Below are 17,121 nucleotides of genomic sequence, written 5' to 3'. Positions count from 1 at the left end.
ATATTTTTTATTTTCTATGTTTTATTGAATTTGGATAATATTAAGAAGCATAAGGAGCAATAAAAAATATGCATTGAATTAAAGTAGAATAAATAAACCCGTTACTTTAAATATAAAATAAAATCGTTGATTAGAGTTAATCTTTTCTATACGTTCTTTTAAGAAATTATTTTAGAATTCTATTTCATCTATTTACTTACTTAAGTATGATTAATAATATATAATATAAGTAGTTTAATATTCAATTGAGATAAAAAAGAAAAGATTTTTAAATACACAGCAATTCGCTCGGTAGTACTTGTATTATATGATTACATGATTTAGACTTTGCAAGTAATACCGACCCAGATCTTATCAAATAAAGGTTGCTGCATTTGGAGACCCACGGGATAATGATGCCATATATTTTAAAATCCGCTTTTGCGAGATAATCTAATCGAATTTTCAAGCAAATAAAATTAAGTCCCCGATAAGATTTTTAACGCTTGTGCCCGCCGATACATATGTGAGTGTTCTCCCTATTCATCCCGTATTTTTACATAAAAAATCAAAGATAAATTTATCACTCGATGATTCCTCGATGATCCCTGGAAAAAAAGAAGAGAAGATGAAGAAGAAAAAGAGAAGAAATATGAAATAAAAAAAGAAGCCGGAGAAAGAAAAGAAAAGAAGTTAATTAAAAAACAGAATATGTTTATATTGCACAAGATCAAACAACTCGAGATAAAAATTTTTTAAATATTGGAATCTTATATTAAAATTATTTTAAGTTTCTCGGACGTAACAATTCTTGTGACATTTAATCTTATATTAATCTTCGTGATATAGAAATCAGTAGTGGGTGTACGAACTTCTTCCCTTGTATTGCAAATTTCGAGAGATGCCACAGTACAAAACTTTTTTTACGCTAAAAACGTCGAAAACAGTATTTACGCTAACAATGTGAACAGGCGTAATTTTTGACGAATTTTAATGAACAAGATCTCATTTTAAAAACGAATGTTTCGTCTAGGACATATTTTTTTCGAATTTTTGAAAAAGTTTTTTATTCGTGTAATGTTAAACCATTCTCGAAAAATATTATTTTTAACACGATTTTTTTTAAAGAAAATAAAGTTTTTTCAAAAAGTCAAGAAATATATGTCCTAGATTAAACATTCGTATTTAAAATGAGATCTTGTTCATCAAAATCGATTTAGATCTTAGCTTTTTATTGATAGCGTAAACCATTATAAAGTCAGGGATAGTAAACAGCCTTAATAACGGTATTTATTTATCAAATATTTAATATATTATATATTTATTTCTTTTATAATAAGAATATATGTGTAATTATAATAAAAAGATATACAGTGCAGAGATATAGTTAGATGTACATTTTTATTTTTCGATATATTTTAATAAGAAATAATCATGTTAATTCAAAGCGATATTCAACATTTCTGATATATTAATTATTTTTTCTCTTGGCTTTCCCATTTCTTTACCTCTTTGTCTTTCTATTTGATCTATTTTCTCCCAGCCACTATATGATACCGTAGGAATATTTTTTAAATTAAGAACTTCATGAAGACCTTCAGAACCTGGCTTATTTTCTTTAATTGAAAGTTCTTTACTTATGAGTGAAGCAATCTGAAATGCATTAGTCATTGTAGATAATATTACTCCAACAGGCCCAGTAGCAACCCAACCAGCAGCATAAAGATTTTCTTTTACTTTTCCAACACTTTTCACGCAACCTTTTTTATCATCAAATGGTATTGATTTATCTATTTGTACAGATCTATAACCAATGCTTCGAAAAGCAATACCACATGATATTTGTTCCATTTCATCTGTTGGTCTTGCCTTTTGTGAATTTATGTTATCTCCTTCAAGTTTATTAACTGAAAACTTTATCTTTTCAATATTTTTAAAACCAAGAAATTCTATAGGACTTCTCAGAAATATTGGATGTAGTTCTTTTTTAACTGTGGTACCATTCATAGATTGTTCATTTAGGGATTTCAACATAAGTTCCGTTAATCGTTTTCTTGGTCTTGTTAACATAGGAACAATTTCATTTATGCCATTAAAATCTTCTGCTCGCCAAAATGTTTTACAATTTTCAAGTTTTAAAATTTCTCGTAATTCTGCAATTGTAAATGCAGCTTGCAATGGACCTCTTCTTCCTATTAATCGAACTTTACGCACTTTACTTGTTGAAAGATGTTCCAGTGCATGTGTCGTTATATCTGTACACTTTAAAGAAATCATAAGATAAGAAATGATATAAAATAATTTGTTGAACACACATATATATATAGTTTATAAAAAAGTCTATACCTTAAGATGATCAATAGAAGTCAAAAGAATTCTTGCAATATCTATTGCCACATTACCTTGACCCAATATAATAGCTTCTTCTACATCTAAATTTATATTTAAATTTTTATCTTTTGGCACACCATTATACCATCCAACAAATCGCCGTCCTGATATTACATTACTTAAATCCTCTCCAGGAATATTAAGTAATTTATCCTCTTCTGCTCCATAAGTCTATAGTATCAAATACAATAATACCAACTACATAGAAATATTAATAAAAAATATTGTACAACAATATATATATAAACTAGCCGTATTACTTACAAGTAGCACGGCATGATATATTTCTTGTAATTGATTAACTGTAATATCTCTTCCAACATTAACATTACCAATAAATTGAACGCGTGGATTCATAGCAGTTTTATGAAATGTATTAATAACATTTTTCACTTCTGGATGATCTGGCGCTACACCAAAACGCACTAAACCAAATGGGACTGGTAATTTTTCTAATATATCAACTCTAATATCTTTTGATGTCTAAAATAAAACTTTAGATATTATAAATCTAGTCTATGTTTTAACAATGTATGGTTATCTATTTTTACCTTCAGTAATTGTTGAGCAGCATAAAAACCTGCTGGTCCTGCACCAACAATGCATACTTTTGGTATAATATTTTCAGTAGAAAATGTACGTATATTATTAAATATCGCGTGACACTTCATTATGATTATTAATTCGTATCTAAAAAATATATAAATAGACAATAATGAATATTAATGTATATCACTAGTTCTTACATTAAATTAAAAGACTGCCGAGGCTTACACTACTATATATATATTAAAACTATTTTAAACTTATATCTTATGTTTTCCTTCTTATGATAAAAAACTGTTCTTTTTCATGTTTCTCAAGTTTGTTCTAAATGTCCACCTTTCCAAGTGTAGAAATGTAGGTCAATGCTTAATACATTAAACATGAATACTTTCATATATTGTATATATTTTATTTTATTGATGTTTATAATTAAATCAAACAATTATATTGTTAATGTCATATTAATACTTTTATTAATACTGTTTAACATATATTTTTTTTATAAAAGCATTTATATAAAACAAGATGATAGGTTCTAAATAGTCTTTATACATAATAAAATAAAAATATACATTTTTAATAAGTACACATTATTATATTTATAATATAAGTGTTTTTTTTTTTTATAAAAATTTATCTAACATTTATTAATCTTTTCCATTGCATTATTTATAAGATAATTAAGATATGTCTTAATAATCCAGTGATTGCACTCCACAATTTTAGGATATGCAGCCCAATCTAAACAAAGAAAAAGATATATTGTCTAATCTATTTTTTTGAAAACACACAATACATTCATTATAATAATATATCTTACCACATAAACATGATACAGGAATTAAAGACAAAATAGTTTTTCCTTCTGCCCGTAATGCATTTTCGGTAATATTAATTTTCTTCCAAATTTTAAGTATGTTCGCATCATTTTTATAGTTTTTCAAGATTATTAAACATCCTACTTTATCATGACGTTGTAATTCTACTGAATAAAATGTGCAATTCAAAAGATAAAGAAGACTAACGTTTAAACGCGTTAATAAAGAATAACCAATCAATACAAGATTGTCTTCATATACAAGCATTTGTAATAGTTGACAAAGTCTTGAAATAATTTTAGAATTACAATAAATATCTGTGTATTGAAAACACAATATTTTGTAATTCGAAGTTGTATGTAATTCTTGTAATAAATTGTGTGTATCTTCATTAGAAGGGAAAAACTTTTTCAAATGCATTTTATCCAAAATATTTTCTAAATCAATTTGTATATTTAGAATTTTTGAATCACAAAATCTTGAATTAAATAATTTGTAGAATGGTTTTCCTGTGCAATACTCTAAAATTATGTGTTCATCAGAAAACTGAAACTACAAAATAAAGAAATATAGAATTTTTCTGATAATTAGAAGGGGTTTGATTCATTTACACAAATATATTAATATACAATTAGAAATTATCAATATTAACTTACATTGTATGATTTACTCATTGATATTTCATTGAAGATTTCTTTTGTTACGTCCCAATATTCTATTAAACGTTGCACTGGTGATTTGTTTGCTTTCTCACGACGCTTATTATATGATTCACATAATTGTTTCCTACCTACTTTTATAAAAACTGTATTTCTTGATTCATCTTTCTCCACTATTTCACACCCAGGTGGTAGTGGCTTCAAGTTGCAATCTTTCAAATATTTTTCAGCAACAAGTTTTTGTATAATCTTTATTTCATCTATGATTTTATCATCAACTTCTTCATTAGATGTAAAAGATATTACATTATTCATTATAACAGATGTTTGTATCTCTTTGAAAAACTGACTGCAGTTTATTATTTTTGTTATAAAATCAGGATGAATATCTTTCCTGCAAAATATTGCTGCACTAGGACCAGATTCATAGTATTTCTGTAATGTTCGTAAATAAGGTGCGATATATCCTGATCCTTTAAAATTCATGCACACAACATAAGTTTCTGAATTTCCTTCTTTACTAGTAGCTGGTTTTGTTATAAATACTTTATAAAAACAACAAGATAATAAATAAAGTAGACATATGGAACTGTGCTCAAAAGTAGTGAATATTTTTATTACAAAGCTTCCTCCTTCATTTAGTAAGTGTAATGCAGCAACTGTTTCACAATAATGTAAGTGAGATACAACTGTTTCTTGTTCACCTGGAACATCCATACAATCTATACTTCCATCAGCAGTAATCAATAATATATTATTATTTACTTTTGCCATTTTTACAAGTTTATTTAAATTCTTCAGATCCATAAGATTTCCAGTGTTGTCTTTGCCAAAACACCAATGATTCAATGTATGTATAATGAAACGGTCATCATTAATCATTTTAGACAAAGAATTTCCTTCATAATATGGATTTAGTGACGTAGCTATCCAGTTCCAATTAAATCTAGTATTCGTTTTTAACCAATGGTTTAACGATGTTATGAAAGCTCCAGGAGCTTCACATAAGTGTACAGAAGTAAAACTATTATTATTTTTTATAATTTCATTTTGTGGCACAACATCAAAAAAACTTAATATTTCATAAAATTTACACCACGCTTGTGTCACTAATTCTGGTTTGATATCTCTTCGTACACGGTATTGTACTTGTCCTGCTTTATTTCTATTACTTGTATGTGCATGCCACTCACCCAAATTAAAACTATTTAAACGATTTTTCACTTCATTTAACTGATCTTTCAAGATCTGTAATTCTTTAACATACCACGGACTTTCTTTAAACATACAATCTGGCCTAGGTAAAGAATAATTTTCTTCTATCGCTATAGGAAAAGTTTTACTAAACAAATTAGTAATACAAGGAACATTTTTATCAATTAAAGAAGTTTGTTCATACATCATTGTATTTGATTCCTTGTTTCTTATTTTTTATCAATAATTTTTATGTATTCTGTCTCTATGATATAGAGATAAAACATGAATAAATAAAATATTCATTTATTATTATTTTAACAAATAATAAATATTTTTAAGTATTTTATATAGGATTATATAACATTTGTTATAAGAAATACTATTTTATAGCAGCATAATAAGCTTTACTATATAAAAGATCAAGCACAGATTATTCAATTTTGCTTATATCAACAAAACATATAAATCGGCCTATCCGATTCTTTTATTTATAAATATACAAAAATAGACACTGTTTAAATGGCACGTTTAAATATTGGTCGTATGCAAATTTGTAATTACTTTACGAGCGAAATGCCTCCGTCATAATCGCATAGTGAGGTTAGAGTATATTGTGTTGCCTCGGCAAATGTCTTTTTTATTCATCTATTTTCATAACATTGATTCTCACCTGTTTGGTACGTCATCAATGAATAAAAATTCCTTTAATACAATCTCATTTGTGTAAAATAATAGTACATAGGTACAATTATCTCTTTGACAAGATGATTGGGTTATGTAAATCGATCCTTATATATTTTACTAATTTTTTTTTCTATAGTAAAAAATTTCACAATTTGAAATTACTATAGCTATTATATTTTTTTATTATTAAATAAAATTTTTTGTTATTTAATTTATAAGGATTTTTAATAAACAAAGTGGAAAAAAGTTCGAATATTAATATAGCAAGTTTACGACTGGGCGTAGATTTTTATTGACAAATTTAATGTTATCAATAAAAAAAAAAAAAAAAAAAAAAAAAAACAAAACAAAAAATTCATTACAACGTCATACAAATTGGAAAATACAAACAAAGATAAATTTCATGTTATTTAATTATTATCATTGAAAATTCCGAGTATAATTTTCATGCATATATTTAGATTTGATTTCATAATCATTGATATATATAAATCGTTTCATTATTATTTTTAATGTTTAAAAAAAAGAAATAAAGTTTTTAATGTAACCGCCAATATCTTTTCGATCGTTGTTTCAAAAACATTTGTTGCATATGAGATATGAACGAGAGAAAAATAGATGGAGAGAGAGAGGAGAAGAGAGAGGGGGGAAGAGAAAGAGGGATGAAAGAGCGACAGAGTGGGGAAGAGAGAGAGAGAGAGAGAGAGAGAGAGAGACAGAGACAGAGACAGAGAGAGGGGAAAAGAACAAAACTACGTACGGCGAACGTTCGATATAAAAGATCTGCACGTGTTCTGTACCTTCAGTGAGACTTAAGCTATTGTTCGTTGTTCGTTAAAAGTTAATTTGTTTATATTTAAATTTTATCGATCGTTTTAATTAAAATATCAAAGATTTATTATAATTTTTATAAACCATCAAAGATCTTTGACATGTGAGTACATCGTGTTATTTTTTGATAGTTATAGATAGGGACGAAAGGGATACTACGTTTTTTTTTTTATCAATATTGCGCGAAGTATCAAAAGTACATTGTTCAACAATTGATATAAAAATGAATCTATTTTTTTTTCCTCTAAAATACATTATATTTGAGAACAATCGATTATCGTATTCTCTCAAATGATCCATTAAAATGAAACACGTTTATACGTTTATATATATATTTTTTTCTTTTCTTTTTTTCAGAATGATCGCGAATATAATGATGTACAATAAATTATAAATAAAAAGTTGTAAAACAAAAATAGGAAGATAATATATTTTATAATAGATTTATTTACGAAATGCATAACAACGTTATCTCTTTATCGCGTAAATTTCAAATTGTCTTGATCGCAAAAATTCAAATTGTGTCGCACGAAAGAGGGGATAATTTATTAACAACATTCTTTTTGCCGTTACTATTGTTTTTATCATTGTCCACGATATTTTTCTTTATTTTTTTTTCTTTTTTTGAAAGTAAAAGGAATAAAAAACCGAAAAAAGAAAAACCTGAATATTCTCGAAAACAATTTTGCCAAGATAAGCACTCACGTTTTCTTTTTATTTTATTATTATTTTCGATAACAATAAAGTAACGAGCAAGGAGAATACTTCCACGAAAATATTAAATATTAAAAGAAAAACTTCTGCATTTAAAATTATATTACGTTTATAAGACTTGAGAATTCTTAATAGATTATAATAATATAAAATTAGATCGATAAAATTGAACTTACGTGTCAATATTTTTCAATATTGTTTAATGAAAATTATGTCGTGATTTTTTTTTGAGAAAGTACTATTTATAAGTAAATAATTTTTTTTATTTGTTATATACTTAATTAATAATTATATATTGTATTAAAGAATCCAAAATTAGAGACTTGATATAATGGAAATTTAATGTAATTTTCTTTTTTATAATATCTGAATTTAGTAAGTATGATGTGATAAATTATTAATGTATTCAAAGCAATGTCAAGAGTCAACAGTATTCAAGTAGATATTTGTAAATTATTTATATAATCCTCTTTGAATAATTTTTTTTCCAAAAAAAAAAAAAAAAAAAAAAAAAAAGAGAAAAAAAAGATATAGCTTTTTACATGATTTACATATAAATAAAAACTAAAAAACAAAAAAGAACAAGAAATTAATTCGATGTTGAATGTCGACTTCAAAACATAATTTGAATATCAAAACAGCTTCTTTCGGTGCGTTCCATATAATACTAACTAAAATTATATACTTAATAAATTAATTATAAAATAAAAAAAGAGTCATATAAGCGGAAGTATACTTTTGTATGTCATTGTGACAACCCGCTAACTTGCTTATATCGAATTTAAAAATTTATCGTTTCATCATGAGTTTTTACTTTGTGTAATAAAACAAAAAGAATGAGAAAAGAAATCCTTGTGGTTTAATTAATTTTTCAATTAACAAAATATCAGTTAAAAATTATATCGTATATAATATATTGTGTTTATGTTTAAATGCATAAATCATTTTAATTAATGAATTATTTTCTTGTTTTTCTTTTTCTCTCTCTCTCTCTCTCTCTTTATCATCAATGTCTCCTTTTCAGGATGTTAGGTGTTTCTTGTACTAGCATTGGAGTAGCTCTTGTTCTACTATTGGTAATGATATGTACCCTAAATGAGAGCTTTAGATACAGAGCGAAATTTTTAATTTTTGGATTAGAATCTCTATTCTTTACAATCATTTGTTTACCATTTATGTTCTTCAATATCGGATCTTGGAAGAATGCGTTGTAAGTAATAAAAATAAGATCGATATAAATATATATATTAGTTTATATTTGTAAAAAAAAAAAAAAAAACGAAAGAACGATACTTCGAAAAAGGCCTTTATGTATATATATATATATATATATATATATATATATAAATATAAATATATAATATATAAAAATATATATATATATTTTTTTTAGAGTACCTGCTTGGCTTTTGAGTAAATCAACTAATAAAGTATTAGGAATTAAGTTCGAGGTACGTGGAAAAGAAAATATTATTCATGATTCTGGTTGTATTGTTTTGATAAATCATCAGAGTATGTTGGATTTGGGAGGTAAGATATTAAAAAAAAAAAAAAAAAAAAAAAAAAAAAAAAAAAAAAAAAAAAAAAAATCTTTTCTCAAAATCGTATTAATTATTCTCATTATTAAATGTATTACAATTGTTCACTAGTATTGGCACAATTGTGGTTAGTTATGGAGAGATGCACCGTTATATCTAAGAAAGAGATTTTATATTTTGGACCATTCGGTCTTGCTGCTTGGCTATGGGGTACAATTTTTATCGATAGAGGAAATGTTGAAGAATCTCGTAAGGTTGTAAATTCAACGTGTGAATATATACGAGAATCTAAAGTAATTTTTTCTTTACGATATATTCTTATATTTATTCTTAATAATCTATATATCGACTTGATATATTTGTTAATATTTATTTTTAGATGAAAGTTTTATTTTTCCCAGAAGGAAAACGACATAGCGATAATACATTGTTACCTTTCAAAAAAGGAGCTTTCCATTTAGCTATAACATCGCAAGTGCCGATTCTACCGGTTATCGTATCGAAATATTTCTTCTTAAATAGTAAATCAAAGAGATTTGGTTCTGGTACGGTGATCTTTCTTTTATTCTCTCTCTCTCTCTCTCTCTCTCTCTCTCTCTCTCTCTCTCTCTCTCTCTCTCTCTCTCTCTCTCTCTCTCTCTCTCTCTCTTTCTCTCTCTCAATATTTCATGTTGTATCGAATATCATTCATTTGTTTCTATTATTTTTAATCATACGATTTAATAATTTAATGTATCTCGTTTTTTTTATATTTTTATACCAGGTACTAGCTATATTACAATTTTACCTCCAATTCCTACGAAAGGCTTGACCAAAGACAATATGCAGGAGTTGATGGATAAATCGTACGAAGCTATGAATACGGTATTTGTACAAACATCACAAGAAACTCTTACAAAACACATGGAAAGTTTAAAAAATGATTAACATCTATTTCTAATTTTCTATACGTTATATGTACATATGCAATTGATTGCATAACGGGAACACATCTAAAGGTTCCTCGGTATATTAATTCTTATGTTAATAATCTCTTCTAATAGCGTAAAAGAAATAATAGAATTAATTATGAAAAAATCTACTATCGAACAATGTACCTGCACAAGAGACCGTTTGTTCCTTTATTTTTTCTGTTATACAAATTAATTGTTAATAAATTCTTTATTTAGAAAAAAAAAAATTTCTATACTATAGGAAACGTGTATTAGAGGTAATTACGATATTAATTTCTATATCTATTGGCAAATTTATAAAATTGTTGAATGAAAAAAATTTGCAAAAGATGTTCAAGCTTTTCTGTTTGCAAAGATCGAAATGTTGCTTATCTTAATAATTTTCTCATTGGTTAAGAAATATGAAATAATTTAATTTTGAATTTCATATGTAAAGTTATACGCTTAAAAACGGTTAGCACATTAAAGGGGGAATTTATCTATCGATCCGTCTTCTTTAAATAGACTTATCATATTATGGTGTTATTATTACAATCTATCGGTTAAAGTAGTGAGAGCGTTAATAATATGCCTTGAATATGAATTTTGATATTTATAAAAGATTCTATTATTCGTTTGAAGAATATTTAATATTAGAAGGTATATCGAGTAAGTCTTGAAATATCAATGATGTTTAAAGTAGACAAAAATTAAAAAAAAAAAACGGCTATTTTATACGTCCGTATTAAATATCATTTATTTCGTATATTATACAATTGTCGTCAGTCAGTGTCGCATATTCCTAATGGACCAGCTTTCCAAAATTTCATAATACAACATTTTTTCCTTAGCAGGTGTTACGTACATACGTACGTACATGTAATACTATTAATTCAATTGACTATGTACACAATCATACCATTTTGACGCTTTTTTACTTATTTAATGAATCTTATTCGGTAACGCACGACAATTTATTTGGCGTTTTTACTTGTCCTTATATATGTGCTATATATATATATATATATATATATATATATATATATATATATATATATATGCACGTGCAACATACGTACAAACACTCGTCCCCTCCAATACAAAAAAAAAAAAAAACACACATACAGATACAACAGCCGCCACGAATTAATATCAAGATATAACAATAACAAATAAAAAATACATACAAACTGTCAACGTTGTGCGTACTGTAAAAAAAAAAAAAAAAAAAAAATTAATAAGACTAAAGTTCAAGTATATCTAAAATTAATCTATTATGTATCACACCGCCGTTGAATTTGTTCTAAATTCGTTGTTTCTATACAAATTATCTAAATTATTTTATCTTAATCGAAACTTAAAAGAATTACTAAAATGGCATCGATATGAAGTTTCAAATTAAATAAATTAGTACGGGATGGAAAAAACGGAAAGAGAGTAGTATTTTCATGGTTGAAGTTCTATTTCGACAATAAATGTGTTTTGGAATGCTGCTGGTGCTCACTTTTCTTCTCTATTTATTATTCTTCATAGCACCAAAGGAAGAAAATCTTCCTAAAAACACGATTCTAATATCGAGGTAATCGAGGTATAATCGAGTTACTCCATTCTCTATCTCTATTTCTCTCTCTCTCTCTCTCTCTCTCTCTCTCTCTCTCTCTCTCTCTCTCTCTCTCTGTTTCTGTCTCTGTCTCTCTGCATATAGTACTCCTCTTTTTTTCTGTATATAGGAAGAGAAAGAAGGAAAAAAAAAAAGAAGAAAAAAGAAAAAACCACACATTTTTCTGGACCTATATACATATATATATATATATATATATATATATATATATATATATATATATATATCTCAGGGAAAAGAGAAACATCTGCTGCGAATAAAGAAACACGTTATTGTGATCTTATAGATAAGATACAATATTATTTATAATACCAATATAGTAAGGGGAAAAAAAAAACAAAAAGGAAGAAAGAAAAAAAAAATCAAACAAACAAAATAGAAATGAAAAAGAAAGTACATATGATTGTCATTTAGAATTATATCATGATATTAAAGAAAGAAACGAGTTACGTTCGATTTATCTTCGATTATTCAACGCTATTAATAATACTGATCGTTCTCCAACGACTCCTGACATTTTCTCCTATCCTTTGGAAATACGCAATAACGAAACCTGTGTTTACAAAAATTCGATGATCTGGAGGAGAGAATAGTAAATACATATTATATAACCTTGATAATAATTTCGTTCACGTATCCATTGGAAGGTGTTAGTTTCATCGTATCTTCTTCATATTTGTCCCGTCCACATTTCCTCATCTAACACAGTTCTATCCATTCTTGTTTCGCGGTCCATGGGAGAGGATTTGTCCTTCTCTCCTTGAACGCAATTACAACGATGTCCTTTGTTGATGTTGCATTATCTCAGTTTAGTCGGCCGGAATACGGTCTATCAGGAATACGGGGAGGAATATTAGGTACGGGACGCCTACAACATACATATATCATGAATACTTATTCGTTTTCTAATCATTTATAAGCATGATAGAGAGAGAGAAAAGAAAGAAAAAAAAGATAGATAAAGAGGTAGAGTTTATAGTAAAGGGTTAAAAGATATCAACAATTTATAAAAAGAAGAATAAAAAAAAAAAAAAAAAATAAAGAAAAGAAAAGAAACAAAAAGACCGGTTTGATACAATTAATCAGTGGCGGATTTATACACAGACGATCGCCTTGAGTCTCATAAAACATGGGTTTTCAGACGATAATATAAACATTTATATTATATAATAAATTTAACTTAATTAACTTTAATTAATTAAAATTTAACTTTAATTAACTGATAGCCAGTATATATATAGAATGTTTATTTCTATATTTTAATGATTATTATTGAATTTAGACAGTGTATTTCTTATTTCATCATTTGCATTAATAGTTGAAACGAAAAATAAATAAATAAATATATATATATAAATATTTATTTATTTTAATGAGATCCTATAAATTTCTTATTTTTTGAGTCCCTTGAAGGCTAAATCCGCCATTGCAATTAAAGCTATAATTCAAAATATTTTTCATACGGACGAATAGAAATTATCGGATTTTGTTCAGTGAATATATCAAATTATTAAGCTTTGAGATAATCGTAAAAGCAGAGATAGCAACATACATTAGTACTATGAAAAAATAAAGAGAAAAATTATATAAGAATAAAAGATTATAATTATATATAATAATAATAATAATAATAATAATAATAATAATAATAATAATAATAATAATAATATAATATATATAAAATAAAAGATTATAAATGATAATGCGTTCTAAAGATGATTTAACATAAGGCCATGAATTATTATTGATTTGAAAAGATAGCGCACTTGGTACAGCTATATGAAATTGAATAGGACTATATTGAATAGGATATATATGAAATTAATGGAAAATTAAATACTTTTAAAACGTAACCATGCGATATTTAAAAACAAACACACAAGCAAGACGAATGCTATTGAAAGGACTTTCGTTTTTTTTTCTTTTTTGGTTAATATAACATCGTTATCAATATAAAAATATGATTATCGATTAATGAATATGTTGATAAGAGAGTCCTTTCAAATCGACGAAGTTACTACATTCATTGTTAATATTACTTCGCGAACATTATATCCTGGAAGCTTGGAAAGAAATATTCGATAGTTTTAAGTATGAGGTTTTATGACGAAAAAATACACACAGAACGCGAATACGCATCCCTGCATAAGGGGGTAATAAATAATATAGTTAATGTTAAAATAATTTGATTATGATACTTAATGTCGAGTGAAGTTTTAATTTTATGAGTTTTTGTTTTTTTTTCTTTTAGTTCCCCAGCAGAAATGCGTGCCTCAACGCTCGCATAAGAATCTTATTTTTTTCTTTCTTAATTCTTATTAATTTTTACAATATATATATATATATATACATATATATATATATATATTTTTTTTTATAACATCATTTCCTATATACACATTTATATTTCAAAAAAATTGTGTATGTGTTTTTCTTTTATCGCGTGTGTCACAACACGTATACGTACATTCATCATTACAGTAGAGTATTTTTATAATGCCTTTTTTCGTTTGTTTTTCTTTTATTTTTTTTTTTTTTTTTTTTTTTGAGAAATATTAACAAAGTAACCTTTTAACATTCGGTATGATTTATTCGCGAGCAATGTTCCATCTTTTTCTGTTGTCTTTTGTAAGAAAATGTACTTAAGTAAATTATAAATTTTATAAGAATCCAAAAAAAAAAAAAAAAAAAAAAAAAGAAAGAAAGAAAAAAGAAAGAAAAACAAATCAAATGTCGTTTTTTTTCCTCTTTGTTCTCCCATATCCTTTAAAGGTTACTTCGTCGTTTTGTTAATAGAACAATAATAATAATTATCATACAAATCGTATGCAATTGATTTATTGACCTATTTCCATTTTAATTTTTCTCAATTTCAATATATTGTTTCTAATATTACTGCACACGCTTAGTCTACATTCTCTAAAGTACGAGATAACGCGTAGATAAATAATGTGTGATTAATGATCTATTTCAATGTATCATTAATTATCGTGCCTATCACATTTTTGGATTTAAGCATTTCTATGTAATAGAGGATGTATAGCAAAGAATTCCTCGCGTCTTTGCAACGACAGCGGTCTTTCTAATTTTTCTTTTATTTTTATATTTTTTAAATATATATATATATATATATATATATATATTTTTTTTTTTTTTTTTTTCAACGAATGTCTTAATTCGTAATATTATTAATTTTTCTTTATTCATAAACAATATTTGTAAATCGCAACTATACGATAAAAAAAATAAAATTATATGTAGAAAAAGTAAGATTATCAAAATGTATGAATAATATTTGGATAACATAAGTAAGTCGTAAAAATTCATTTATCCCTCTTGTTAGAACAGACTGTTCTTCTGTCCTTAATAAAAAATAACATATGATTAATTAGCTCAAAGGTATAATATTTAAGTTCCTCGAGATACTTTCTCTCACGAACTCTTTATTTATTTCAATTGAAAATATTTAAGCTATTAATGTGATATAGAACATTCGTAGATTAATTTTTTCTTACAAGGCAATGAGGCTAAATGTTTTGCTATCGCGTTATCCGTCTAATGATCTTACAAAATGTTTTAATCCGTGCATTAATTTCTCTTTCTCCCTCTCTCTCTTTTTCTCTTTCTTAACGATTTTTTATTAATTTGTTTATTAATAATAATGTCCTAACACGAAGATGTAACGTTTAATTAACATTTCCTTTTTTGATTACTAATTATAAGCCAATATATTTCGGCACGATTTGGTATAATGCACAAGAAATATTATAAATCAAGCTTCGTATTAGTATTCTAAAAAAATGGTTTGGTTATTAAATTGCAATGTTAAATGAATTGATTAAATGTAAATATTGAATATTCGAAGGACGTTTCTCGAATCGAGATATCTCTTGTAGATAGAGATTTTTTTGTTTGTTTGTTTTATAATATAAACTATAAATAAGATATACATATATAATATTCTAAGGAAGACAAGTATTGGATTCATATTTTTTAAAAACTTTCCTTTTTCACGTTCTATAAGATAACTTTGAATAATTAATTACTAGTTTCACTTATGCATTAATAATAATAATAATAATAATAATAATAATAATAATAATAATAATAAACTTTTTGGCCAAAGGTAAAATGTAGAAAATTTTGGCAATTGGACGATACGTACGAAATTTAATACATTCTTTAAATTGATGTGAGAATTCTTTCTTTCTCTTTTTTCTTTTTTTTTTTTTTTACTTAATTAAAATATAAGTAACTATTGTATAAATCTATTTATTGAAAATTATATTAATAAGCATTAGCTTATAATTCGTTGATTAAAAAATAAATTAATTGTTTCACCGAAATAACATTCTAAAAATGTCTATATAAAATGGATTCTTTTTCTACTTTTCAAGAAATTCTCTTATGTATGATAATTCAACTTAATGGAAGAAAAAGATTTTCGCTGGAACGGAGAACTCCATCAAGCATATATATATGTAATAATAATAAATTATCGTTTAGATAAACTAAATCCAACATGTTAACTAATGATGAACTAATGATGAACTAATGATGAACACGTGTTACGTTTAATATTTGATATGTCCAATCGAAATACTATAGTCAATAAAAGACTGATAACTTTATTTCGACGCTTTTTTACTTTTTAATCTGTTATACTCTCGTAATAGGGCAAATAGCATAAAAGGAACTTGTTATTTAATTAAAATCATAAAGAAATCTTAAAATATGATTTAAGCGAGCAAATGACTTAGAAAATAGATATTTAAAACGAAATTGATAGCAATAATAATAATAATAATAATAATAATAATAATAATAATAATAATAATAATAATAATAATAATAAGAATAATAGTAAATGACCATATAAATAATCGAGAGTTATTCATCTTAATTAGATCACGAACTATTCACTCTGATGTTTTTTTAATCCTTGGAATGATTAAACCAGTTATTACGTTACACTGTACAAGAGCATTATAATAATAATATTAGTCGTGGTTTCTTTCAAAACAAATATATCAATTTTTGTTTTTTAACGTTCTTCTTTTTCTTTTCTTTGACTCTCTTAAAGATTAATATATACGATATTCACCCAGGTATTAATATTTTGTGTGTGTATGTGTTCGTGTATTGCTCGTAAGGAAGCATTTATATACGAGCAGTTTGAAGCATTAATACATAGAAGCTTATATAATTCCG

The 17,121-nt window shown here is 25.8% G+C and overlaps 4 protein-coding genes across 18 annotated transcripts in view; 1 reads left to right on the top strand and 3 right to left on the bottom strand.

Moving 5' to 3' along the window:
- Positions 1-1,258: 1,258 nt before the first annotated feature.
- LOC124952578 (NADPH:adrenodoxin oxidoreductase, mitochondrial) lies at positions 1,259-6,595 on the bottom strand. 2 transcript variants are annotated; one of them, XM_047502662.1, is made up of 5 exons: positions 6,261-6,595; positions 2,922-3,060; positions 2,635-2,853; positions 2,326-2,541; positions 1,259-2,241 (listed from the first exon to the last, which is right to left on the bottom strand). In XM_047502662.1, exons 2-5 carry the CDS (start codon positions 3,039-3,041, stop codon positions 1,417-1,419), a joined length of 1,380 nt encoding a protein of 459 aa, XP_047358618.1. In that variant the 5' UTR covers positions 3,042-3,060; positions 6,261-6,595; the 3' UTR covers positions 1,259-1,416. The 2 variants fall into 2 exon arrangements, with proteins under 2 accessions (XP_047358618.1, XP_047358619.1); XM_047502663.1 differs by lacking the exon at positions 6,261-6,595 and having other exon boundaries at positions 2,635-2,864; positions 2,922-3,318.
- LOC124952573 (cap-specific mRNA (nucleoside-2'-O-)-methyltransferase 2) lies at positions 3,445-6,267 on the bottom strand. Its single transcript, XM_047502650.1, has 3 exons — positions 4,391-6,267; positions 3,737-4,286; positions 3,445-3,657 (listed from the first exon to the last, which is right to left on the bottom strand). Exons 1-3 carry the CDS (start codon positions 5,795-5,797, stop codon positions 3,554-3,556), a joined length of 2,061 nt encoding a protein of 686 aa, XP_047358606.1. The 5' UTR covers positions 5,798-6,267; the 3' UTR covers positions 3,445-3,553.
- Positions 6,197-11,878, top strand: LOC124952580 (1-acyl-sn-glycerol-3-phosphate acyltransferase beta-like). 2 transcript variants are annotated; one of them, XM_047502666.1, is made up of 6 exons: positions 6,197-6,267; positions 8,844-9,029; positions 9,213-9,349; positions 9,469-9,650; positions 9,737-9,902; positions 10,121-11,878. In XM_047502666.1, the coding sequence occupies exons 2-6, from the start codon at positions 8,845-8,847 to the stop codon at positions 10,282-10,284; spliced, it is 834 nt and encodes a 277-aa protein (XP_047358622.1). In that variant the 5' UTR covers positions 6,197-6,267; position 8,844; the 3' UTR covers positions 10,285-11,878. The 2 variants fall into 2 exon arrangements, with proteins under 2 accessions (XP_047358622.1, XP_047358621.1); XM_047502665.1 differs by lacking the exon at positions 6,197-6,267 and adding an exon at positions 7,045-7,208.
- Positions 11,879-12,122: 244 nt separating this feature from the next.
- The window catches only part of LOC124952006 (dynamin), a 20,530-nt gene continuing 15,531 nt past the window's right edge, over positions 12,123-17,121 (bottom strand). For 9 of the 13 annotated variants that reach the window (XM_047501230.1, XM_047501245.1, XM_047501235.1 and 6 more), the window contains one exon: positions 12,124-12,778. In XM_047501230.1, coding sequence (XP_047357186.1) covers positions 12,715-12,778 — 64 coding nt within the window. In that variant the 3' untranslated portion in view covers positions 12,124-12,714. Of the gene's footprint in view, positions 12,779-17,121 lie in introns of all 13 variants that reach the window. The other 4 variants (XM_047501231.1, XM_047501242.1, XM_047501243.1 and 1 more) reach the window with 1 other exon arrangement.

The sequence above is a fragment of the Vespa velutina genome, chromosome 10, assembly GCF_912470025.1.
Source record: "Vespa velutina chromosome 10, iVesVel2.1, whole genome shotgun sequence".
Lineage (NCBI taxonomy): Eukaryota > Metazoa > Arthropoda > Insecta > Hymenoptera > Vespidae > Vespa > Vespa velutina.
Note: the sequence above shows the minus strand (reverse complement) of the source record. Positions and strands in the feature narration are given on the sequence as shown.

What these genes read in the sequence shown, in the direction of transcription:
- LOC124952578 (XM_047502662.1), bottom strand. Translation starts at nt 3,041, where the DNA reads ATGAAGTGTCACGCGATATTTAATAATATACGTACATTTTCTACTGAA. An exon ending in CTGCTCAACAATTACTGAAG is followed by an intron (nt 2,854 to 2,921) that starts GTAAAAATAGAT and finishes GTTTTATTTTAG; the next exon opens with ACATCAAAAGATATTAGAGT. An exon ending in CTTCTATTGATCATCTTAAG is followed by an intron (nt 2,242 to 2,325) that starts GTATAGACTTTT and finishes ATTTCTTTAAAG; the next exon opens with TGTACAGATATAACGACACA.
- LOC124952573 (XM_047502650.1), bottom strand. Translation starts at nt 5,797, where the DNA reads ATGATGTATGAACAAACTTCTTTAATTGATAAAAATGTTCCTTGTATT. An exon ending in CAATGAGTAAATCATACAAT is followed by an intron (nt 4,287 to 4,390) that starts GTAAGTTAATAT and finishes TTTATTTTGTAG; the next exon opens with TTTCAGTTTTCTGATGAACA. An exon ending in TCCTGTATCATGTTTATGTG is followed by an intron (nt 3,658 to 3,736) that starts GTAAGATATATT and finishes TTCTTTGTTTAG; the next exon opens with ATTGGGCTGCATATCCTAAA.
- LOC124952580 (XM_047502665.1), top strand. An exon ending in GGATCTTGGAAGAATGCGTT is followed by an intron (nt 9,030 to 9,212) that starts GTAAGTAATAAA and finishes TATTTTTTTTAG; the next exon opens with AGTACCTGCTTGGCTTTTGA. An exon ending in ATCAAAGAGATTTGGTTCTG is followed by an intron (nt 9,903 to 10,120) that starts GTACGGTGATCT and finishes TTTTTATACCAG; the next exon opens with GTACTAGCTATATTACAATT.